General features: G+C 47.9%; 2 protein-coding genes across 2 annotated transcripts; both read right to left on the bottom strand.

Annotated features, from left to right (window-relative positions):
- Positions 1-8,137: 8,137 nt before the first annotated feature.
- Positions 8,138-9,395, bottom strand: LOC127777606 (uncharacterized). Its single transcript, XM_052304206.1, has one exon. The coding sequence runs from the start codon at positions 9,103-9,105 to the stop codon at positions 8,335-8,337; it is 771 nt and encodes a 256-aa protein (XP_052160166.1). The 5' UTR covers positions 9,106-9,395; the 3' UTR covers positions 8,138-8,334.
- Positions 9,396-17,305: 7,910 nt separating this feature from the next.
- On the bottom strand, positions 17,306-18,028 carry LOC127777744 (uncharacterized). Its single transcript, XM_052304361.1, has one exon. The coding sequence runs from the start codon at positions 17,913-17,915 to the stop codon at positions 17,577-17,579; it is 339 nt and encodes a 112-aa protein (XP_052160321.1). The 5' UTR covers positions 17,916-18,028; the 3' UTR covers positions 17,306-17,576.
- Between the last annotated feature and the right edge of the window lie 3,955 nt (positions 18,029-21,983).

Raw genomic sequence — 21,983 nt, 5'->3', positions numbered from 1 at the left:
ACTCCTTAAAAACCAAGCTGTAGCCAGCATGAAGCAGAAGACGAACAACAGAGGTCGAGAAGACAAGAACAGAAGATCAGGACTAGCTTTTAGGATCCGACACATCTTCTGTTGCGCACTATATGTATTTTTACCACTACTGCTACTTTCACTCAAGACGGTATATTTTCCGAGGACGGCTGTCCGTTGCTCGGATTCAAACCCTCGTTGCTCATGACTAGTCTTGTTCATCCCCAGTCACCGTAAAGAAAATTTCACTTCACTTTGCGCGTTGCTTTTTGGGTTAAAATCAACCGTGAGAATGTGATGATAACAAGGAAAAAGAAATGCTGTGCGGCAATCATATGGCAGTCAAACCGGCCGTGTGCTGCTATGGGCCAGAATGTCTTTTGCAACGCTGCCCACGGCCCCACCACCATAGACTGTTTTCCGTTTTAACTTTTAACTAGTGACCAGTCGACTGTTATTTTTTATTTTTCACCCGGTGATGATTATACCACAATCAAGCTGATGATCCAAACTCAAAGAGGCCCAAACGATAGTGGAGTACCTGTCAAAGAATACTAGACAAAACGGGCGCCACAAGAAAAGGTAATGGCCAAAGCTTCGGAAGGTACACGTACACAAAGGTTGGACCGAGATGCAAAGAGCAGCTCCCACTTTTGGCTAAAATCGAACCTTTGCACAAAAAGAGAGCACATCGTTAGAGTTGAATGATGTGTCACCGAGAAAATCGACTTTCAAATAGAAATCGAACGCAAGCAAATAAAAATTTTTTTTTGTCAGGTTGCACGCGAAACTCCTAGTTGGCGATTATATTGATCGCCAGGAGCGATCGGTTTCCCCCTCTCCTCCACGTGGTTTCTTTTATTGGCACCGCATTACTTTCCTATTTTAGTAAATTTATACACCTAAAGTTTATACACCTCAAGTTTACACATTTAAAGTTTACAGAACCAAAGTTTATAAATCAAAAGTTTATATATCTGATTCAAATTTGAATTTAAATTCAAATATTTTTTATATATAGTATTTCTATACATCTAAAGTTTATAGACCTAAAGTTTATAGACCCAAAGTTTATAAGCCCAAAGTTTATATACCCGATTCAAATTTGAATTTGAATTATATCCGATTCAAATTTGAATTTAAATTCAAATTTTTTTAATATAATATTTCTATATATCTAAAGTTTATACACCTAAAGTTTATAGACCCAAAGTTTATAAGTCAAAAGTTTACATACCCGATTCAAATTTGAATTTGAATTTGAATTCAAATATTTTATATATATAGTATTTTTATACATCTAAAGTTTATAGACCCAAAGTTTATAAGTCAAAAGTTTACATACACGATTCAAATTTAAATTTGAATTCAAATATTTTTTATATAAGTATTTTTATACATAAATTTTTCCAAATTTATTTTTTTATTTTTTAAAAATTTATAGTGTAGTACGAAGAGAAGAAGGGGAGGAGAGGAGAGGAGAGGTGTACAAGGGGCATGGGGATCTCGCTCGTTAGCCACGCCTGGTTGCACGAGGGGGAGGCAGACATGGATAAGACTGAGCGAATCTCACAAATCAATTTCTACACTGTAGCGATTGAATTGAAATTTTGTTCTCTTGAGGTCGAGTTTAGTTTCCAACTTTTTCTTCAAACTTTCAAATTTTTCATCACATCAAAACTTTCCTACACATATAAACTTTCAATTTTTTTCTTCAAATTTCTAATTTTAGCGTGGAACTAAACACAGCCAACACTAGAGGTGTCCTGAAGAGTGATGTACTATTACTTCTACTACAGATGTCGTACTCCCTCCGTAAAAAAAAAAAAGACAATCTAGTACTAGAAATCTGAACATTTACATCTACTACTACATATATTTTCGTTCATGTGTGATGTCCTTTCCCTTAAAACGCTTACAGGAGGTTACCGGAAAAGTTTATGAAACGGTCATCTTTGCAATACATCTTTTAGATGGTAATCGTATAAAAATAATGTATATTAGAAAGCCGACTCCCTCCGTCATATAAAAAACCAATCTAGTATTGAACATGACACATTCTAATAAATATAAACATGTCTTTGTTCAGATTTGTTGTACTAGATGTTTCATATCCAGTGCTAGATTTTTTTTTTTTTAAGACGGAGGGAGTATATGATAACGCAGGCCATCGTCGCAAGACCTCTATAGAGTCGGCGTGAACGGTCGCTCTGCAATGTCCACAATTGGACATTGGAATAGAATAGTTGCTTCCAAGCTCACCGTTACATTGAGAAATTCTGGATCCTAATATTTATACAGAGAAATGTTGGACGTGTAGTAATACCGCTCAGTAACCATGACAAAACAAAAAAAAAAGTATACTCCCTCCGTCCAAAATAAGTGTAGTTTTATACTGTTCATATCCAATGTTTGACCGTTCGTCTTGTTTGAAATTTTTTTATGATTAGTATTTTAATGTTTTTAGATGACAAAACATGTATAGTACTTTATGTGAGACTATTTTTTAAAAAAAAACATAAAATTTTTAAATAAGACGAACAGTCAAACATTAATCACGGATACCCACGGTTGCACTTATTTTGGGACTGAGTAGTGCCATTTAAGAATGGCCATGTTTCAACTTCACCGCACATCAAACACAGAAATACTCCCTCCGCCCCTTTTTAAGTACAACCATTAGTTTCCGTGCACAATTTTGATCGTCTGTCTTATTTGAAAATTTTTATAATTAATATTTTTGTTGTTATGAGATGATAAAATAAGAATATTATTAAAAAAATAAATAAGATGGACGATCAAAGTTGGGCATGGAAAATCATGGCTGCACTTAAAATAGGACGGAGGGAGTAAGTATTGAGCAATTAAGACACATACTTTGGTCTTCGTATTTTAGGAAACAGAGTCCATTTGTAGTTCCGTTAGGCCATTTACAGTGCAACGAGCTGGCATTCGGCCTAAGCTTCCACGTTGGCGAGTAGCCCAGATTCACCGCCACGTTACAGCATGGGCCCACAAAACTCAAGCGCGGGTGACCAAAGTTGGTCACCCGTTCTTCGGCGCAATCGAGACTGGTGGCGTGGGAAACGAGGTCGTGGTGCCGTGCGGGAGGCCTGGCTTCGCCATGAGAACGGAGAGCGGCGGCGGCAGCAAAGGAGAACCGAGAGCGGCGGCGGCGATTGGGTGCAGATCAGGTTGTGAGAAGAGGCCCGCTTGCCTTGTCTCCCGAGCTCCGGCCATTTCCCCCTCCCGTGCCGCCGACCTCGCCGTGTCGCCGAGTCACGCTCCACGCCGCCGATCTCTTCGACGCGCCGGCCAAGGGAGTGGAGAGCGCGAGGAAGACGAGGACGGATTAGCCGCCGAGCCGGATCTAGCCGGCAGAGGAGAAGAGAGGGGGACGGCAATGGAGGAGAAGAGAAGCGGCCGGCCGCACGGAGGAGCTCGTCGTCGATCCGCAGCCAGCCGCATGGAGGAGCTCATCGTCGACCCGTAGCCGGTGCCGACGCCGCTCGTGACACCCCGCCGTCTGCCGCTTGGCGCGGCCCGGCGAGGAGAGGAGAGGTGGAGCCCCCGGCGCCGGCGCCGCTTGGGTCGTGCCGCCAAAGCTCCCGCCGCATCGTCCCCCATAGGCGCGCCGCCGAGCTCCCGCTGCACCGTCCGTCGGCAGGGATGGAGATGGATTCGCGGAGGAGGGCGCCGACCGACGCAGCCGCCCGACGCCGTCGCCGCTCGGGCCGGAGGAGGAAGGCGGAGGCGTGGAGGCTGGACGCCGCTTGTCCGCTCGTCGCTGTCCCCTGCTCCAAGTCGGGCGTCCGCCGCCGACGTACCGCCGCCGTTCGAGGTCGATCCCTCGATCCGCCGCCCGGCCGGCCCGCCCCGCCCTCGCCCCGCCGTGGAAGGCCACGGCGCCGCCGCCGAGCGCCCCGACGAGCCGACACCACCTGACCCCCTCTGCGACCTGCGCTTGAGCCGCCGCTCCGCCCAAGTTCCGGCGACCTGTCTCCGCCCGGCTCTGCAGTGGGGAAAGGAAGAGTTGGGGGAGAGAGAGGGGAAAGTAAAAGGTGAAACTGTAAAAGTAGTAGTGGTGGGACCCACTACAAGCTAGTACTTGTATGTGGCCTTGTGGAGTTTGCACTGTGAGATGTGTGGCTAATACAGTTCTTGGTCTACGTGGCATGTGAGGAACACCAAAACTTGGTGACGCACTGTGAATGGCCTTATACTCCAAGATGGGCCAGGACAGTTTTAGGAGATGACCTGCGGAAGAAGAGGGCGAAAAAACTTGACCCTTTTTTCTCCGTGGGGAGGATTCGCCGTTTCGGGCTGGCTTTCGGCAAGTGTTTCGCTATCTTTGGATGGGGACAGTTGGATAGCGCAAGCTTTCTTCGGCCTCGGGCCAGTGGGCGTTGGTAGGTCTGCGAGGAAGAACAATGGATGCTGTTCGCGGACAACAACGGAGGACATGATCACATTAACATAGTACAACCGTTATGTCAAACAATTTCCCTAGATGAAAATGATGTCACAAGGTCGTTTCCTGTTCCCCTGCAGTCTGCACCGAGTACTAGCGCACAACTTTGCGCTATCAATCGACTGATGTACTCCACATGCAGCTAGATCATGATCGAACCACATCACTCGCCAGGGGCGCTCACTCTGCATTTCCGCCACATTTCCAGACGGCTAGAGTGCTAGACAAGGATTGGGCAATTGCCCATAACTTTAGGCTGTGTTTAGATCCAAAGTTTGGATTCAAACTTCAGTATTTTTTCATCACATCAATCTGTCGTACACACATAACTTTTCAGTCACATCATCTTCAATTTCAACCAAAATACAAATTTTGCGCTGAACTAAATATAGCCTTATACTACTTTATTTGCTTGCCATCTGCTTGACAACATCCGTCATATACACTTTTTTCATATGGAAATCAAGAGGGTGTGTTTGCTACTCCATTTTCCCAACATGCACATTGAATACGGAAAACGGAGTGGTCCATTAGCACGTGATTAATTAAGTATTTGCTAGTTTTTTTTAAAAAAATGGATTAATTTGATTTTTTTAAGCAACTTTCGTATATAAAATTTTTATAAAAAACGCACCGTTTAACAGTTTGAAAAGCGTGCGTGGGGAAAACGAGGGAGATGGGTTGGGAAAAAGGAGTTGCAAACACACCCAAATTTTTATGGAAGCTTGATGCTACTCCGTTGTGAAGTGTGAACGGCGGCAAGGCACGAGTAGTCTACATGTTTGAACGGCATATTTTCCGTATATTCCACACAGGTTCCTTTCGCTCGCGTGGCCCTCTTCGACCTGTGGCCTGTTGGGATTTTCGCCGTGCCCGGGTTGTCCAGCCATGAGCTAGGAGCTCTGTAGGAGTATGCCTTTGATGGCGTGAGTGCAGGATCAGGTTTCTCTACCTTTTAAAAGTATGTCCGATAAAGATAAGATATCTTTGAAGGCAGATGATCTCAATCCGTGTGTGCAAGGAAAATCCCTCTCAGCGTGCGACGTGGTGCTCAAATACGAAGGAGAAAATATGTTCCCAGTGCACACGTGAAGGAGAAAATACGAGTAATGCATGGTTGCAGCGCGTCACAATTGGCCGGCGATCCTTCTGATCTCTTTTTTTTAAAAAAAAACTATACTAGGATAAAGATTATGATCTCCAAACTACTATAGTACTCCCTCCGTCCCATAATAGATGACGTTTTTGACTTTTTATTTGCAACGTTTGACCATTCATTTTATTTAAAAAAAATTAGTGCAAATATAAAAAAAGATAAGTCATATGTAAAGTACTTCTTGATAATAAAGCAATTGACAAACAAAATACATAATAATTCTAATTTTTTTAATAAGACGAATGATCAAATATTGGCAAACAAAAACTCAAAAAAATAAGTAATATGGAACGGAGGTAGTACAATCTGAGGCCCACATAAAACACCAAAAGAAACTAACCGCAGGTTCATTATGTCACTACAGATTTTTTTTTCTTAAGTCAAGTATAGTATTTTAGAAAGGATAATTGACGTTCAGAGAAAACGGCATGGGCACATGGGCTGGCTAGCCTTGTTCACACCAGTCATCGTGATAAGAAAGGACAAAACTTTCATTGAGAAAATTTCACTTCGCTTCACTTTTGGCAGAAACCATCCTCCATCCAGGAAACAAGTTGCAAAATCATATGGCAATCGAACCGGCCGTGTTGCTCCGGGCGAGATTCTGGTGGCTGCCATTTTTTAACAAGGAAAAAGTACGAATTACCTCCCCCCAACTATCGCGGTCGTCCGAATTACCCCCCTAACCATAAAACCGGATATTCTTCACCCCCAACTATACAAACCGAACGAATTACCCCCCTCGACCCAATCCGCGGTGGTTTCGGTCTACGTGGCGTACACGTGGCAGTCCAATCAGCATTCTATATTTAAAAAAATGTGGGCCCACATGTCATACACTCTCTCTCTCTCACTCTTCCTCTCTCTCACTCTCCTCTCTCTTCTCTCTCTCACGGTCAGGCGGCTGAGGGCAGCGGCTGAGGGCGGCGGAGGCGCCACCGGCGGTGGTGCTGCCACCGCATCGCCGCTCGGCCTAGATGGTCACCGGCGAGACGCACACGCGGCGGCGCTATGCGGCGGCGGAAGAAGGCGGCGCGGCGAAAGGGGAGATGAGGCGCGAGCGGCCAGGGCGGCGACTCAGGACGGTTGCTTGGGATACGGGAAGGGCGACGGCGACGGGAATCGAGGGAAAGAAGGGCCGACGGCAGAGCGTGATTGCGCTCGGCGGCGGCGGGAGGGAGGCACGGCGCAGGAGCTAGTGGGGAGGCCGGCGGCCAAGGCAGCGGGTTGGGGTGGTTCAAGGGAGCTCCAAGAGGGTGGTGGCGCGAGGAATCGGCGAGGGAGACCACGGCGGCGCACAATCGAACATGGCAACGGTGAAGCAGAGCAAAAGGGGAAATGGCGGCGCACAATCGAGCGCGGCGACGTCGGACGGTGACGCGGAGGCGGCGGCTGAGGGCGGCGGGGGCGGCGGCCTCGGCATCGTCCATCCTTCCTGGTCGCGGGGGCACCACCGTCCTCCCCATCCCCTCCTCCTCGCTTCCGCTTCCGGCCGCCGTCCTCCCCATCCCCTCCTTCTCGTCTAGGCCGAGCGGCGACGCAGCGGCAGCACCACCACCGGCGGTGCCTCCGTCGCCCTCAGCCTCCGCCCCCGCCGCCGCCGTCTCCGCGCCGAGGTCGCCGCCCTCAGCCGCCTGACCGTGAGAGAGAGAGGAAGAGTGAGAGAGAGTGTGTGTATGACAGGTGGGTCCCATATTTTTTTAAATATAGAATGCTGACTGGACTGCCACGTGTACGCCACGTAGACCAAAACCACCATGGATTGGATCGAGGGGGTAATTCGTCCGGTTTGTATAGTTGGGGGTGAAGAACATCCGGTTTTATGGTTCAGGAGGGTAATTCGGACGACCGCGATAGTTTGGGGGGGAGATAATTCGTAATTTTTCCTTTTAACAATCACCACAACTTTCGCTAGGCTGCGCCTCGTACGATAACGAGCCCGATGAGATGACAGTTGCTGAAATGCTGATGGACGGCAAACCACAATCAAAGCTGTGCGATCCAAACTCCCAGAGCCCTCAAATGTGGTACTGCACAGGGCAAATCGTCTGCTGTACTGCCCCTGCATTAGGTGTGACTGACATGTAGGTCCCACCTACTTCGTGTCCACGTGTCAGTGAATCATACTGCATGTGCATTACAGCAGAAGATCTGCACTCGGTACTGCAAGTTAAAGACACAGGGAAAAAAATAACTCGTATTTATATCAAAGAACATTGGATAATAACGAGTGCTAAGACAAAAGGCTCGTGGCCTTTCCATCACAGGCGAATGTTGGAAAGGGAAAGAGCAAAGCAGAAAAAAGATGATAGCAAAGTACTCCCACGGTCCCACCCCACTAGTAGATGTACCCGATGATAGCAAAGTACTCCTTCTACGAAATATTTTCCGTTATCTGTGCGGCCCTTTCTAAAACACGGCTGGAGACTGCAGTAGCAATTCACGTCGATTACTCACTTCAACGAGATGATGATATTCAAGTTCAACCCGAATAAGGCAACAAAAGCTCGTATTTCTAAATCACATAAATATAGCAAATGGGACGAGGCAAACACGAACCAAAAAGACATTTCTCTTCCTGATTACACGGAAAATAACATATAACATATGTACATACACCACCGTACTCATACGAGGGATTACGTTTTTTTTCAACCACCGGTGCCCAGCCCAGCACGCTGCACCGGCACCGCACCACCTATGAACAAAGGAAGAAGATGACGACGAAGGGCGCAATCATCACCAAGATCATCTTGTGGTTGTGGAAGAGCGCCATGGCCATCGCCGTCGGGGCGGTAGCGGCGGCGGCATCCGCATTTTGCGCCTTGCGGAAGAAGAACAAGGCGACAACTGTGGCGCCGATGACGGTGGCTGTGGCGACGCCGATGGGCACGGTGGCGAGTGGGCTCTTCAAGGCGGAGGCAAGGAGGCGCTGCGCCGGCTCGTCGAGGATGCCGACCGCGACGCAAGGGACGAGGAGGAAGCAGACGGCGGCGAGGGACACCATCAGGGTCGCCTTGGCGAAGCGCTCGGTGGCGGGGGCGGCGCCGTGGGCATTCGGAAGAAGCACGCCGCGCGCGCGCGCGGCGCAGGCGCCCACGGCAAGCGCGGCTCCGGCGAAGGCGAGCGTGCCGAGGTGCCCGGACTGGAACAGCGGCAGGACGAGCAGGGACGCGGAGACGAGGACGGCCACGGCCAGAGAAACCACCAGCGTCATCTTCACGAAGGGGTCAGCGGCCGCCGCACCCGTTCCGCCGCCTCCCGCGGCGCGTGCCTTACGGAAGAAGCGCGCGAGAAGCATGGTGCCGAGGGCGGGCGCGGTGACCGCCGCGATGACGAAGACGGCGATGAGGATGTCGACGAGGGGGCTCCGCCCGGCGAAGCCGAGCAAGAGCCTCAACGCGTCCGGCCCGCCTAGCGCCCCGGCGCCCATGGCGACAACGATGGTATTCCGAAGAATTGCAGCCATGGAGGATGGGGCTCAACAGCTCAGAACTGCCTCACCTTCCGTGCTCAGCTGCCGATCGATCTCCTTCGCGGCTCTGCTCTTCTCGCCGTGGCTGAACCCCTCCTCGACCGGCTTAATTTATAGGTGTTGATTAACGGCATATTCATGGCAGCAGCAGGGGCCCAGGGGGGCATTGCTGATTTGCCGAGCGGCCGTGCTGATGCATACTAGCACATCTTTTCCACCCTGTGGCCCAGTATAGAAGATGTGAAGATTCGCTACATGCGTGTACTGGAGCTGGAGCTACGCGATTGCAAGTATATATTTGGCAGACCCCTACCAAAAGTTGAAGATGTAGAAATGGATTGCTGATTTGGGTTCTTGATGTACACAGAGAGTGAGAGAGATACATAAGGCTCTGTTTCTCCTGCATTCCTGTAGTTCGATAGGTTCGAAGGATCAACCGAAATAATCGCGTAACTCATTGCCGATCACGGAGAGAATGACAAATGGTAGTGTTTAAATCGCTTGAAAATAAAGATGAAGATAAAAATTAAGTGTTTCATGCAAAATGAGGTGGTAATAATGTGTGATTAATTCAGTTTTAATTATTACAAACTTGAAAAAATGGATTAATATGATATTTTAAAGCAACTTTCATATAGAAAGTTTTCGCACGAAACGTACCGTTTAACAGTTTGAAAAGCGTGCCACAAATATCCAAAATTTCATCCAAGTGTTATTGGAGAAAAGAACGAAGCCTAAGTCCCCAGATGTATGACACGAATTGAAGAGCGATTGATTGTGCTGCATGTTTCAGTCCAAGTTAAGCGCCACAGAACGGATAGAACGGATGTCCCACCATCACTTAGCTGCTAATTGCCCTGATCCACGTGGAGAGAAGTTGGTCTGCGTGGAGCGAAACGATTGTCAGATAAGATTGGGCCGGATGATGGTCGGACGAGGGTATAGCAACACTCCTTTGCCCCTATTCCATGCGAAGTTGCGAGTCTTTGGGCAGGGCATGCGCTACTGACAAGATGAAGGAAGAAAATCAACTGTAATTCGGGCGTGCACTGCTGCAAAACAGTCCTTGTGATCATGTCCATGTGACCATGTTCGTTACGTTCCGAGGCGTCGATAGCGAGCGATGCTGGTAATCGTGACCAATCTCGTTCACGTCCACCTTGTTGACGCGCACGTACGTCGCTATATATGACAACGTCCTGCTACATATAGCCTTGCTCACTTTCGGACTTTGACGTATGTGAAGAGAGCACGACTAGGAGCCACTAATCACATGGTTTGGTACATGAGAGGATATGCATGTTTCACTTTGCACCCAACATGTACCCATCTAGCCATCCTATTTCCCATCGGTGTCCCTTTCTTCTGTGATCTCGCTTTGCACACGAAACTTGCAACAAAGCGGTCTCACAGTCGCCTTGATTGGTCGGTTCATGAGGCTCGCTTGCCGATCTCCTTTGCTCTTCCTGTCGCCTCTCTAATGTGCGATTCTCGCCGAACCAGCGACACGTTTTATAGGTGTTTACTCGATCAGGGTGATTTTTTCATCCGATATAGGGGCAGAGTGTTGTTCAGTCAGCATATCTCCTTTTCCAGCGCTTTCCCTGTAAGCCTGCTAATAGACTGGATGTAAACGGGTGGAATGGGTTGGATTTCTAAATGGACTGGCTTTGGTTGGATTCAAATGGGGCAATACTCAGAATGGACTGGAGTGGTTTGGATTCATTGAAAAACGGTGTGGGTTGGTTTGGATGTGGTTAAAATTCTTTCGGGTCCAAAATGGATTGTAACCATGGATTCAACCCATGGATACGAGTGGATTGCACTAATGGCCTCTGAATATAGTGATCAGTATAAAACCAAACCCAGCAGCAGCAGCCAGCGAAGTGTGTGTGAAGCTTAACCAAAGCTTAAGCCCAAAGCAAGCTTAGACACACACACACACAAGCTAGAAAGCACACTTAAGAGACGCAGATTCATATCAAAGCTCGTAGTCGTAGCAGCGCCCTCCCCTTCTAGAACCTTCTAGAACCACCCAATGCCGCTACACCACCACGCCGCCGTCGCCGTTGTTGACGACGACGACGAGGCCAAGCCGCGCCTCCGCCTCCGCCTCTGCCGCCTCCCCGCCGCCGTCCCGCCACCGCCGCCGCGGCCACCGCTGCTGCCGCTCAGCCCGACACCGACCACCACGTCGTGGACGACCAACTCCTCCTCGATCAGCATGTCCCCGAACTTGCCCCGCCGCTGATGTGAAGCGCCGCCGAGGAGGGGAAGCCCTAGGAAGGAAGAGACAAAGCGAAGGGAGAGGGAGGGAAAGGGGACGAGCTGCTCGATCTTTACGAACACGGCGGCGTCCTGGACCTTTCCTCCCGATGGCAAGTGGTGACGATTGATGAAGATTGGACTGTACGTGGACTGAACCTATGGATATAAAATGGGTTGAACCCACTAGGCTGGAATGGTTTGGGTTAGTTTGGCCTGGAAGTGCTTGGTGGTTGGTTTGGGTTGGATCTTATAAATGGGAAAATGGTGTGGATTGGTTTGGTGGGCTGCCTCGGCAGGTGTTGGGTTGGATTGGTTTTGGATTGGATTTAGGTCCATTAGCAGGCTTATTTCCCTGTATTTATCAACCCAAATAATCGAACAATTTTCATATGATTGTGTACACACACAGAGAGAGAGAACTCTGTTTACTACTCTACTTGTACTGGGTTTCCTGTAGTTGGACTTGGATCAACCGAAATGATTGGCTGATTGCATAGCTCGGGTGGCACAGCCACCGTACCATCGCAGAACGGAAGACAAAGATGGACAAGAATGGCAATTTGGCACGGCACATGTTGAATTGAGATAGACTGCGTTGCAGATTTAATTTCAGATAGCTAGATTACATTGCCTCAGTGTCCCAGCTAGGCACCACAAGGCTGACATGTAAAAGCGAAGACGCACTTGCGGCACTTGTATATACGTACGACCGTCTCCACGCGCGACCAAAACGCAACGACTCTTCGGCACGATCGACCGATCGATCGCGCCCTGGACTTTCGCGTGTGCTGCAAAAAAAAAAAAAAACCCGTCCTTTTCTGCGGTGTCTCACCTGTTCGAATTCCCAGGTGGGCTGGTCTCGTGTCAATGTGTGATGGATCGTGCCCTGCCGTGTGGGCGTTGCGAGCCGCGGACCGGCACCCCTCACCGCGGCTTGTGGTAGTGCCTGACTAATGCACGCAACGGGTGGCTTTCAGTCGGGTCCGAGCCAAGTTGAGTTCAGTCGAGGTAGGATGGTGACATTGGTGTGAATCGATCCGACAGGACGATTAACAGCCTCTCCTTTTTCCCGTTGAAACTTTGGTACGAGTATTCTCAGCTCCGTCAAAGCTGGGCTTGGACTATATATTTGCGCCGTTGGCATTTTCTTAGCTTGCAGGAAGAATGTAGACGTAGCTCCAGGAGTAGCACCTTTGCTTGCACCCACGAAATATGCACGTATCACGGCATTTTCGACCGATCGAGTATACGATATTTCGAGTGGCTCGCGAAATGGCGTCGCCCGTTCTGGTTGGAGTGCATCGACTCGTCTCTGACAATCCGTTCACCCGACTTCTCCCAACTCATACCGAGAAACACATTGGCAGATAAATCCAACTGGCCAGTTTTGTGATTACTGGTGCATCTGCATTAGTATTCTTGCCGACCAATTCAATAGGCAGGGTGGCTGGGTCCCTTCCGTTCTTCGCTGTCTATTCTTCGGTGGGGGTCGCGAGCGTGAAAGTCCGATTAGCTTTATCTTCAGTCGGGTTGGGTGGAATTTAATTTTTTAGGATAGGGTCCAGTACGTGTGATTGTGAACTGAGCGACGACCGCTCGGACCAACTCACCAACTTTGCTATATACGCGGACAATTATGAGGATGAGGATTGAGGAGGACATGATTGTAGATCAAAGTGGTTAATCACGAGAATTAGGAAAAGAAATACCGCACGATCGTTTCTGAAATGGTTTGGTTTGGTTTGTTGCCCAGATATGCTAGTACTAAAATTTTGGTAGCACCGATGGTACCAGGCATCCATTCGTATTGTTGCTACTGGAGTGGAGTGCAGCCGTTCGTATAGTCGGAGGATGACATGAAGGAGGTATGAACTGTGAAACGACGATCTAAACACTGTCCCTTTCAGTTATCACAGTTCGCGACGATCTAAACACTGTGAAACGACGATCTAAACACTGTACATGATCCGCCACACGGGCACGATCATTGTCGTTTTGTTCTTCGTCTGCTATTAGTCAGTGCTCGTCCGACGTGGTCACGTGGCTGACAGAGCGAGGCGACTAGCCGAATGTTTTCATCACCCTGTCCCTATGGCTGGCTTGTGCACGATGGCACAACTTTTTTTTTTGTATTAGTACAAGCTTTCATTTGCTTAATCCTGCGTTTCACCGGGCAACACACTCTATGTGCATATGTTTCGGACGGAGTGCAGCCGCTCGTATTGCTAATTACCGTTATTATACAGAGTTTTGCCCGGTGATTTGTTTGCCTGGAGAAAAAAGGAATAATGTTTTATCTTGAGAGAAAAAGTTGTACATGGTAGTAGTATATCTCTCGGCTGAAGATTGACACGAGCACTACAACATTGAGTGGGGAAAAAAACCCAACATCTACAGCTACTTCCTCTGCATGAGGTGCGTGTGCAAGGATTTTATGTGCCTGTCCGTGTCACAGTGTTAGATCTCCCTATCCATGTGGTATTGCCATCATCTTGGCTTAATCCCTATGCTTTCGAATACTCGTTGGCAAAACTTTGGCATGGATATCATGTTCAGCTACTAGGTAAGATAATGGTGAGAGAGTAAACTTGATCGTAGCAACAAGCTGAATCCGTCGTATAATACGGATTCTGTCGTTTGTTTTCTTGCTCCTCCCCTACTTCCTTTGTCTCCCCTAGTAACAACAACCAAATCAATATGCCCAGTGCCAAGAGGTTAACTACTCGAGGATAAGACACGGAGGAAAATAACGACCAAGGCGACAAGGCTTTTCATCCTTAGATATTCCTAACCCAATGATTAGGATGATGTCCATAACATTAAATAGGCTGCCACCTATAATGAAAAATGATGTGGCAAGTGAATAAATGAGGAAAGAGAAGAAAACCATGTCTTGCATGAGACATGGTTTATACACAACATCCAAGACATCATGTGAGATAAGTAGCATTAAATTTAACTATGGAATAGTGTTGTTTGCATTGGAAAAGTAGTGTATAGTACTAGTTTCTTAATGATGTGAAGTTTATGGAAACTATGTCTAATGTTTTGGGTTGGAAATGGCCTTATACAGTCTCTTGTTTCCATCAACAGTAATAAGGCCCCGTTTAGTTCCCTAAAAGTTTTTCCTAAAAACATCACATCGAATCTTTTTACACATGTATAAAGCATTAAATATAGATAAAAATAAAAACTAATTGCACAGTTAGGGAGAAAATCTCGAGATGAATCTTTTGAGTCTAATTAGTCCATGATTAGGCATAAGTTTTACAGTAACCCATATGTGCTAATGACGGATTAATTAGGCTCAAAAGATTCGTCTCGCGGTTTCCAAGCAAATTATGAAATTAGTTTTTTCATTCGTGTCTAAAAACCCTTTTCGATATCCGATCAAACGTCCGATGTAACACCTAAAAATTTTCGAAGTAAACATGGCCTAATAGGGCTTCCGCTGGAAGGTTGTGGCTTCTCAGCTGAACCCCATCGATTTGTTGACTAGGCTGTGGATTTTCAGCCGAATTACGTGGGCCCGGTAATAGCTGCCAATCTGTTGGTACTTGGTAGAGGCTGATCCTGTGACCGCCAATACGAACACACACAAAAAGAAGGGAATACACGACGAGGCTACGAGCTACCAATTCATTGAAGATCTTTTAATCATAACCTGCCCAGCGATAGAAATGCTTCGGCTGAAAAATCTGAAATCAAAAGACAAGTTCGTTGGATAAGCCGAAGCATAGCGATGGAGCCCGTAGGGAAAAGGGAAGATCTTCCATGATTAGGTGTAGGGCTGTCAAAAAAGCTCGAGACTCGCGAGCAGCTCGAGCTTGGCTCGTCCAAGGCTCGATTCGAGCTCGGCTCGAGCTTCAAACGAGCCGAACTCAAGCCTGAGCAAAAGCTCGCGAGCTTTACCGAGCCGAGCTCGAGCTTCTACCGAGTCTGGCCGAGCTTGACTGTGTATAGTTTATATTGCATGTCACCTTATTAATATAATAAACTAATAGATAAATATATATGTTACTATCTATTTACAAAATAAATTAGCATGTGTTAGCACAATATATTTATTTTAATTATTTTATACTCTTTTATTAGTGTGATTAACTAGAAAATAATTATATTTATCAAGAGATTATTATTAAAATATATATTATACTACTTATGGCCGAGCTCGGTACCGAGCTCGAGCTCGAATCGAGCTTGCCTAAAAGATCGAAGGTGCAATAGGCTCGACTCAAGCTCGGCTCGACTCGAGCTTGTGTCGAGCTCGAGCTTGGGCAGACGAGTTCGCTCGAGTTCAGCTCGTTGACAGCCCTAATCAGGTGAGAATCTATATTTTTGAAGGCAGCCAATTGCTCTTGGAGCCGTGAGCCATCGACTAGGAAACTGACGCCTCTGACCTGCACATCCCACATGTGCACGCGCACGATGGGTATGGACTCAGTGGCGGTGCCAGAAATTACTAAAGAGTAGGGCTAACCTAGGGCTCAACTAATGAGTTATTGATTTCTCTCTAAAATTACATGGTGATTTAACATAATTTATACATGATTTTGGAGGGAAGCCTATGACAACTAGGGCTTGGCCCTAGGCTTGACTCCGCCCCCTGGGTGTGGTGACGACGAGCAAATGCGACGTTCCCCTCCAACCTGATAAAACCGGGATCAGATGGGCAGGCACACCCTACATACGGACAGCGGGACAGGAGTAATAGGGTAGCCATGCCGGCCATTTTGCCAGTTTGCAGGTATCTGAGCGCGAGCAGCCGACTAACAACGGCAATTGAACAGACAACAGCAGAATTTTTGGCTGCAAATTACCCAGCTCCTGATCGTGGTCCTAGCAGGTGGCCGTCAGGAGTGCGGTTGTCCAACTTGACATGGAAAGCCACCACGTGGCCGGAAAGTCGAGGAGACCTTGACGTGTACCGTCGGCGATTTCTCTCGACCCGACTTTTGAAATTCTTCTCCGTAAATTGTGTGATGTAAGGGATGACGCTGGGGTAGCCTTGTGCACTCTCGGACAGTACGTGAGACTTCCTCGTGTACACACAAACATGTCCGCGCTGCTGGCTTGCTGCATCAACTGTCACGATTCACGAATGCATCAACTTGTGCTCCCCTTTTTTTGCACACACAAACATTGCACATAGCACGACTGCTCTTTGTTCGATTTCATGTTGAGACGGTGACACGGCGACAGCGACCGACCGTCCAATCACATTTTCTCTCTCGGTGTATGGCCACGACTTCTGCCCTTTTTCTTTCGCAGCTGTCGTCATTGACCCGTGGTGAGAGCTTTTACCTTTTACAGTGCTCGGGAGGCATCCTGTTATTACACATCAACCGTTGATTTGTTAAAGGGTACTTTAGAGATAGAAAATAACATACAGGGTAGTTTAGTAATTGTCAATTTTTTTATCAATTATCAACTGAAACTTCTCATGGCCGACTGTTTGTTGCTCGCCCTTGATGATCTATCCATAGCAATCTGCCGTTAGTCCTCTGCAACAAAACGTTGGTGAAATTGTTTGTGCCTTTGGGACGTGGCACAACCCAACGTGTCGAGACCTCGCAGTGCAAACGCCTCCATCGTGCTCCTGGAACGGGAAAGAGGGGGAAGCTCTCTAGGCTAGAACCTGTCCAAAACATATGTGTCTGTATATCATCTCGCAGAAAGCCAGAAACACAGGCGTTAGAGCTTTTGCATAAGCGTGAGAAGACACGAGACACAGAGATGGCTTGCCCAACAACTCTTTTTTTTTTTTTTGTTTACATTTGTTCCTCTCCCTCGATCGGCATGGACGCACGGTGGTTACCTGTTGATACGTCACTATCAAAGTATATCCAAATGCTGAAGCGTACGGAACCAAACAGAGATCCAACAGAGATAACATTGAACAAACCAAACACGAATACGGGGCGCCTTTTTTCGGATTCGTCAAGAAAAGGAAATCATCCTAGGATGTACTATGGTGTATCACAAGCTCTGTTCGAATTGGTTCGACACATTCAAAATTCAGCTCTGATCTCAGAAGATCAATCCCTTTCGCCAATTAACATCACATAGCTGCGAGATAAACAGTAGAAAACCACACAGGTGATGGAGTAAAAGCTGTAAACTTGTCGAGAGACGAGAGCTGAGCAATCACACACACACTGACAAACACCCACAGGGAAGTGAAGAACAGCCTCGTATCAAGCGCGGGCGAACGTGGCGGAGGGAACGGTGGGGACGGCGAGGAGGCAGGCAGCGACGAGGAGCGCGACGGCGACGGCCACCGTCAGAGTCACCCGCGGGAAGCGCTCCGTGGTTGGGTCAGGGGCATTGCCCGCGACGCGGATGAAGCGGACCAGGAGCATAGCCCCGAGCACGGTGGCGGCCGTGACGGCGCAGATGACGCCGACGATGACGACGACGCCGGCGATGGGGCTGCTCTGCCCGGCGAGGTCCAGCAAGAGGCGGAGCGTCTCCGGGGCGCCCACCATGGCGCAGCCCAGGGAGAGAACAATGGCCATCGCAAGATCACCTGCCATGGCGGTCAACAAGAACAAATCTCTCAAGAACACCAAAAAGACGAGCTCTCGCTGGCAGCAAGAACAAGAAATCCCTTTCTTCTCCCCGGGCTGTCTTTCTCTAGCTCGCCTTATCTCCTCTTCGCTATGTGTAGAACAGAGGGGAAGGAAGTGGATGGTGATATAAGCAGCGGATTGGATCGATCATTGCATAGGAAAATTAGGACAAGAAGGATTGGGACGGGGACAGATTCTAGCTTGGTCAGAACCTGCGGCGTCCGAGGCGCTGTGACGCTGTCTGCTGTCGTCATCGTGGGTCGGAAAGTTTGCCATTTCCTAATGGAATGGAACGTGGAGGGTCAAATGCCAATCGAAAAGATCCGCAGAGCACTTGGTTGGTCACTAACGTCACAGCAAATCAGCAAAGTTCAGAACAGTAGAAAGGTAATTCACTGCTCTGGTACTACACTGTTCATGGTGATGACAGACTAACGTTACACGGCGAGATGGGACGACGCGTTGTACATGTTCCGTTGCCTCTTGCCGCTTTCCACAATGAGAGCGACGCCCGCGTACACGGCGTACCACCTGCAACTGAACAGCCGAATCAAACGACGTGCTATTCCTTAGCATTATTTCCCAAGCTTCTGTTCGCGTCGTGATAAGTCGTATGGTCGCTATCACCGTGCTTCCATCAGAGCCGAGAAGATCGCTCTCGAATAAAGATCGCTGAAAAGGTCAGGCTCTCAGGGCCTATCCCTGTGTAATGTAATCCGATATTATTATTCAGAGTTCTTCTAACTTATGGAATGTGGAAGCTTTTCTTCAACATCTCCTCTTTCTTTATTTCTCTTTATGCCCTTGCCCACAATGCCACTTGAGCTGAATGCGAGGCGAGTATGAATCATCATCGTCATCATCGTAGTTCCGTTTCTTTCCCTTTGTCATATTTGTGTCAAACCAAAGAAAGTGTCCCTCGGTGTGGTGGAACTGCATGTGATAGATACTCCAGTCACTAGTAGTAGATGTACCCAATGATAGTAAAGTACGAAGATTTCCGTTCATCTGTGCTGCCAGCTGCCCTTTCCAAAAGGTTCCTTTCCCTAAAAAAAATGGTTCCCTTCCAAAACGTGGCTGGAGATTGCACTAGCAATTCACGAGTGGTAGTAGTATTTCTGTTATTCAGGGTCTGTTTAGGTCCCGTCAAAAATTTTAAAACCCCGTAACATCGAACATTTGAACACCTGTATAATTGTATAATTGTATAGATTACGACTAATTTGCAAGACGAATCTTTTAATAAACCTAATTGCTCCATGATTTGACAATGTGGTGCTATAGTAAATACTTGTTAATGACGAATTAACTAGGCTTAATAAATTTGTCTCGCAGTTTACTCACGGATCCATTTTTATTAGTGCTCGAACAACCCATGCAACACTTTATATAATATCCGATGTGACACACCAAAACTTTACACCCCTGGATATAAACACCCCCTCAATATGAAACGAACACGGACCAAAAAAGCACCACTCTTCCTGATTACACCAAAGATACCTATGTACATGTGCTGCCACTGTAGGAATAAGTTCACCAGAGGTCCCTCAACTTAACAGTGAATTTTTTAAGGTCTCTTAACCACAAAACGAGAAATGTGTACCCCGAAACTCACTCGAACCGTTTAAAGGAGGTCCCATGACAGTATTGACTTAATTTTTTCCCGGTTTTGCTACGTGGCATCCTAGTTAGAAAAAAATAAAAAATAAATATGTAGGACCCAAAAGTGAGAAAAAAATGTGGGGTTAACAATCCTAGTCAGCAGTCTCCTTCTCTTTCCCTTTTTCTCTTCTTCTCTTTCGGTTTTATCTTTGCCGCAGAGGGGGGTGGCAGCGGCGCGCGGCCGGAGGCAGGCGGAGCGGCCACGTCGGCGGGCGAGCAAGGCTGCGGAGTGTCGGCAGCAGTGGGCGAGCGGCACCTCTGGGCTCGGGAGGTGTAGAGGGGCTTAGGACACAGGGTCGTGGGGGGCGAGCGACGGCTCTAGGCTCAGGAGGAGCATCGGCTGCGGCATGCGGCAGCAAGTGACGGCTCCGGGCGCGGGAGGAGTATGTGAAAATAGAATATTTAGATTCATTGATCTAGATTATGTCCTATATCTATCTTTTTTTTTTTTTGACAAAGAGAGTACTCACTCGGTTAAAAAATAATAATTTTAATTTATTCTTAGAATTGGATTTTTTTTTACTAAAATAAGTACTCCATTCTATGAGGTACCGAGGTGATCCACTAACTTGACGTCGCTGCTGACATGCTGTACAACTTGTCAACTTGATCCCGCCGCCGGCGATATCTTGCGTGAAACCGACCCTTTGGGATTCCGAATTTCTGATCAATCATCCAAAATTTCACGTATCCAAATGTTGTGCGTTTTCGGACTTTCATGTACCACCAGTTGCCGTACGCGAAGAGAGCACCGCTATATAAGCCAACTAATCACAGGGTTTGGTACAGCATGTTTCACTTTGAAACGGAAGCAATGTTTCACTTTACACACAACATGTACTCATACAGTCATGCTATTCTCCATCGGTATCCCCTTCGCTTGCGATCTCGCTTTGCACACAACTTGCAACAAAGCAAGCAGTCCCGCTATCGCCGTTGATGAGCGCTTCGATCGGCAAGGGTTGGTCGGTGCACGTCCGACGTGGGCACACATGGCTGATGCCTGACGGGGCGAAGTGAACAAGTGGGACGTTTCCGGTCCAAGAGGTTACGTGCGGGCATGGTCGAATTGGGAACCCGGTGCAATAGCAAATATGTCGCGTAATGAGGTTCGCCTGTTCAATCTCCTTTGCTCTTTCTGTCGCCTCTTGTCTAATGTATAAATGTGTACTCCCTATGTCCCATAAAAACCAACCTAATATTACATGTGATATATTCTAGTACTACGAATCTGAACATTCCAGATTTATTGTATTAGAGTGTGGTTCAATCAACATCTTTCTCTTTCCAAGGTTTCCCCTGTTTTCAGAGACCACAACATTATGTACAAAGAGAAACTTAAAACTATGTTTACTCAATTGGATTCCTGTAGCTGGACTTGGAACGATCGAAATGATTGGCTGATCGCATAGCTCGGTGCCATATTGCAGAACGGAAGAGAGAGATGGAGGGCAAGAATGGCACTTTGGCACACGGCACGTGTTGAAGTGAGATAGGGCTGCGTTGCAGATTTCAGATGGATTGCCATTGCATCAGTCCCAGGCTCCCAGCCAGGCGCCACAAGACTGACATGTAAAGCGAAGACGCACTAACGCCACTTGTGACCGTCTCCACGCGCGACCTAATCGCGCCCTGCCCTGGACTTTCGCGAGCTGCTGCAAACCGTCCTTTTGTGATGGATGTCCCGCGCTCTTTGAATTCCCGGGTTGGCTGGTCGTGCCAGTGGGTGATTGTATCCTGCCGGTTGGGCGTTGCGAGCCGCGGATCGGCACCCCGCACCACGGCTTGTGCTAGTGCCTGGCTCATGCAACGCCCGGGGTGGCTTTGGCTTACAGTCGGTCCGAGCAAAGTTGAGTTCAGTCGAGGTAGGACGATGGTGACATTGGTGTGGATCGATCGATCGATCGACAGCCTCTCCTTTTTCCCCGTTGAAACTTGGTAGGAGCACGTCGGAAAATACAGAACTTGGTTGGACTAGTCGTTATCTCCGTCAAATTTGGGCTTGGACTACGGTAGTACTGTAGTACTTTTGCTTGCACGTACGAAATATGCACTTTTTTCGCAGCATTTTCGACCGATCGAGTATTTGGTATTTCGAGTGGCTCGCGAATGGTGTCGCCCGTTCTGGTGGCGTGAATCGACTCGTACGTCTCTGACAATCCGTTCACCCGACTTCTCCCAACTGGAATAGAGAAACTCATCGGGAGATAAATCCAACTGGCCAGTTTTCAGGCGATTACTGGTACATCTGCATTAGTATATTCTTGCTGATCAGGTCAAGGTCAATAGGCAGGGCGGCGTCCGTGGGGTGGGGCAGGGCAGCGCGGTCCCTTTTGTTCTTCGGTGGGGATCGCGGCCGCGAAATTT

Source organism: Oryza glaberrima, chromosome 6 (assembly GCF_000147395.1).
Source record: "Oryza glaberrima chromosome 6, OglaRS2, whole genome shotgun sequence".
NCBI classification, from domain to species: Eukaryota; Viridiplantae; Streptophyta; class Magnoliopsida; order Poales; family Poaceae; genus Oryza; species Oryza glaberrima.
This window is presented reverse-complemented; position numbering and strand designations above follow the sequence as displayed.

Excerpts from the sequence above, each read along its gene's own strand:
- LOC127777606 (XM_052304206.1), bottom strand. The coding sequence starts at position 9,105 with ATGGCTGCAATTCTTCGGAATACCATCGTTGTCGCCATGGGCGCCGGG.
- LOC127777744 (XM_052304361.1), bottom strand. The coding sequence starts at position 17,915 with ATGGCAGGTGATCTTGCGATGGCCATTGTTCTCTCCCTGGGCTGCGCC.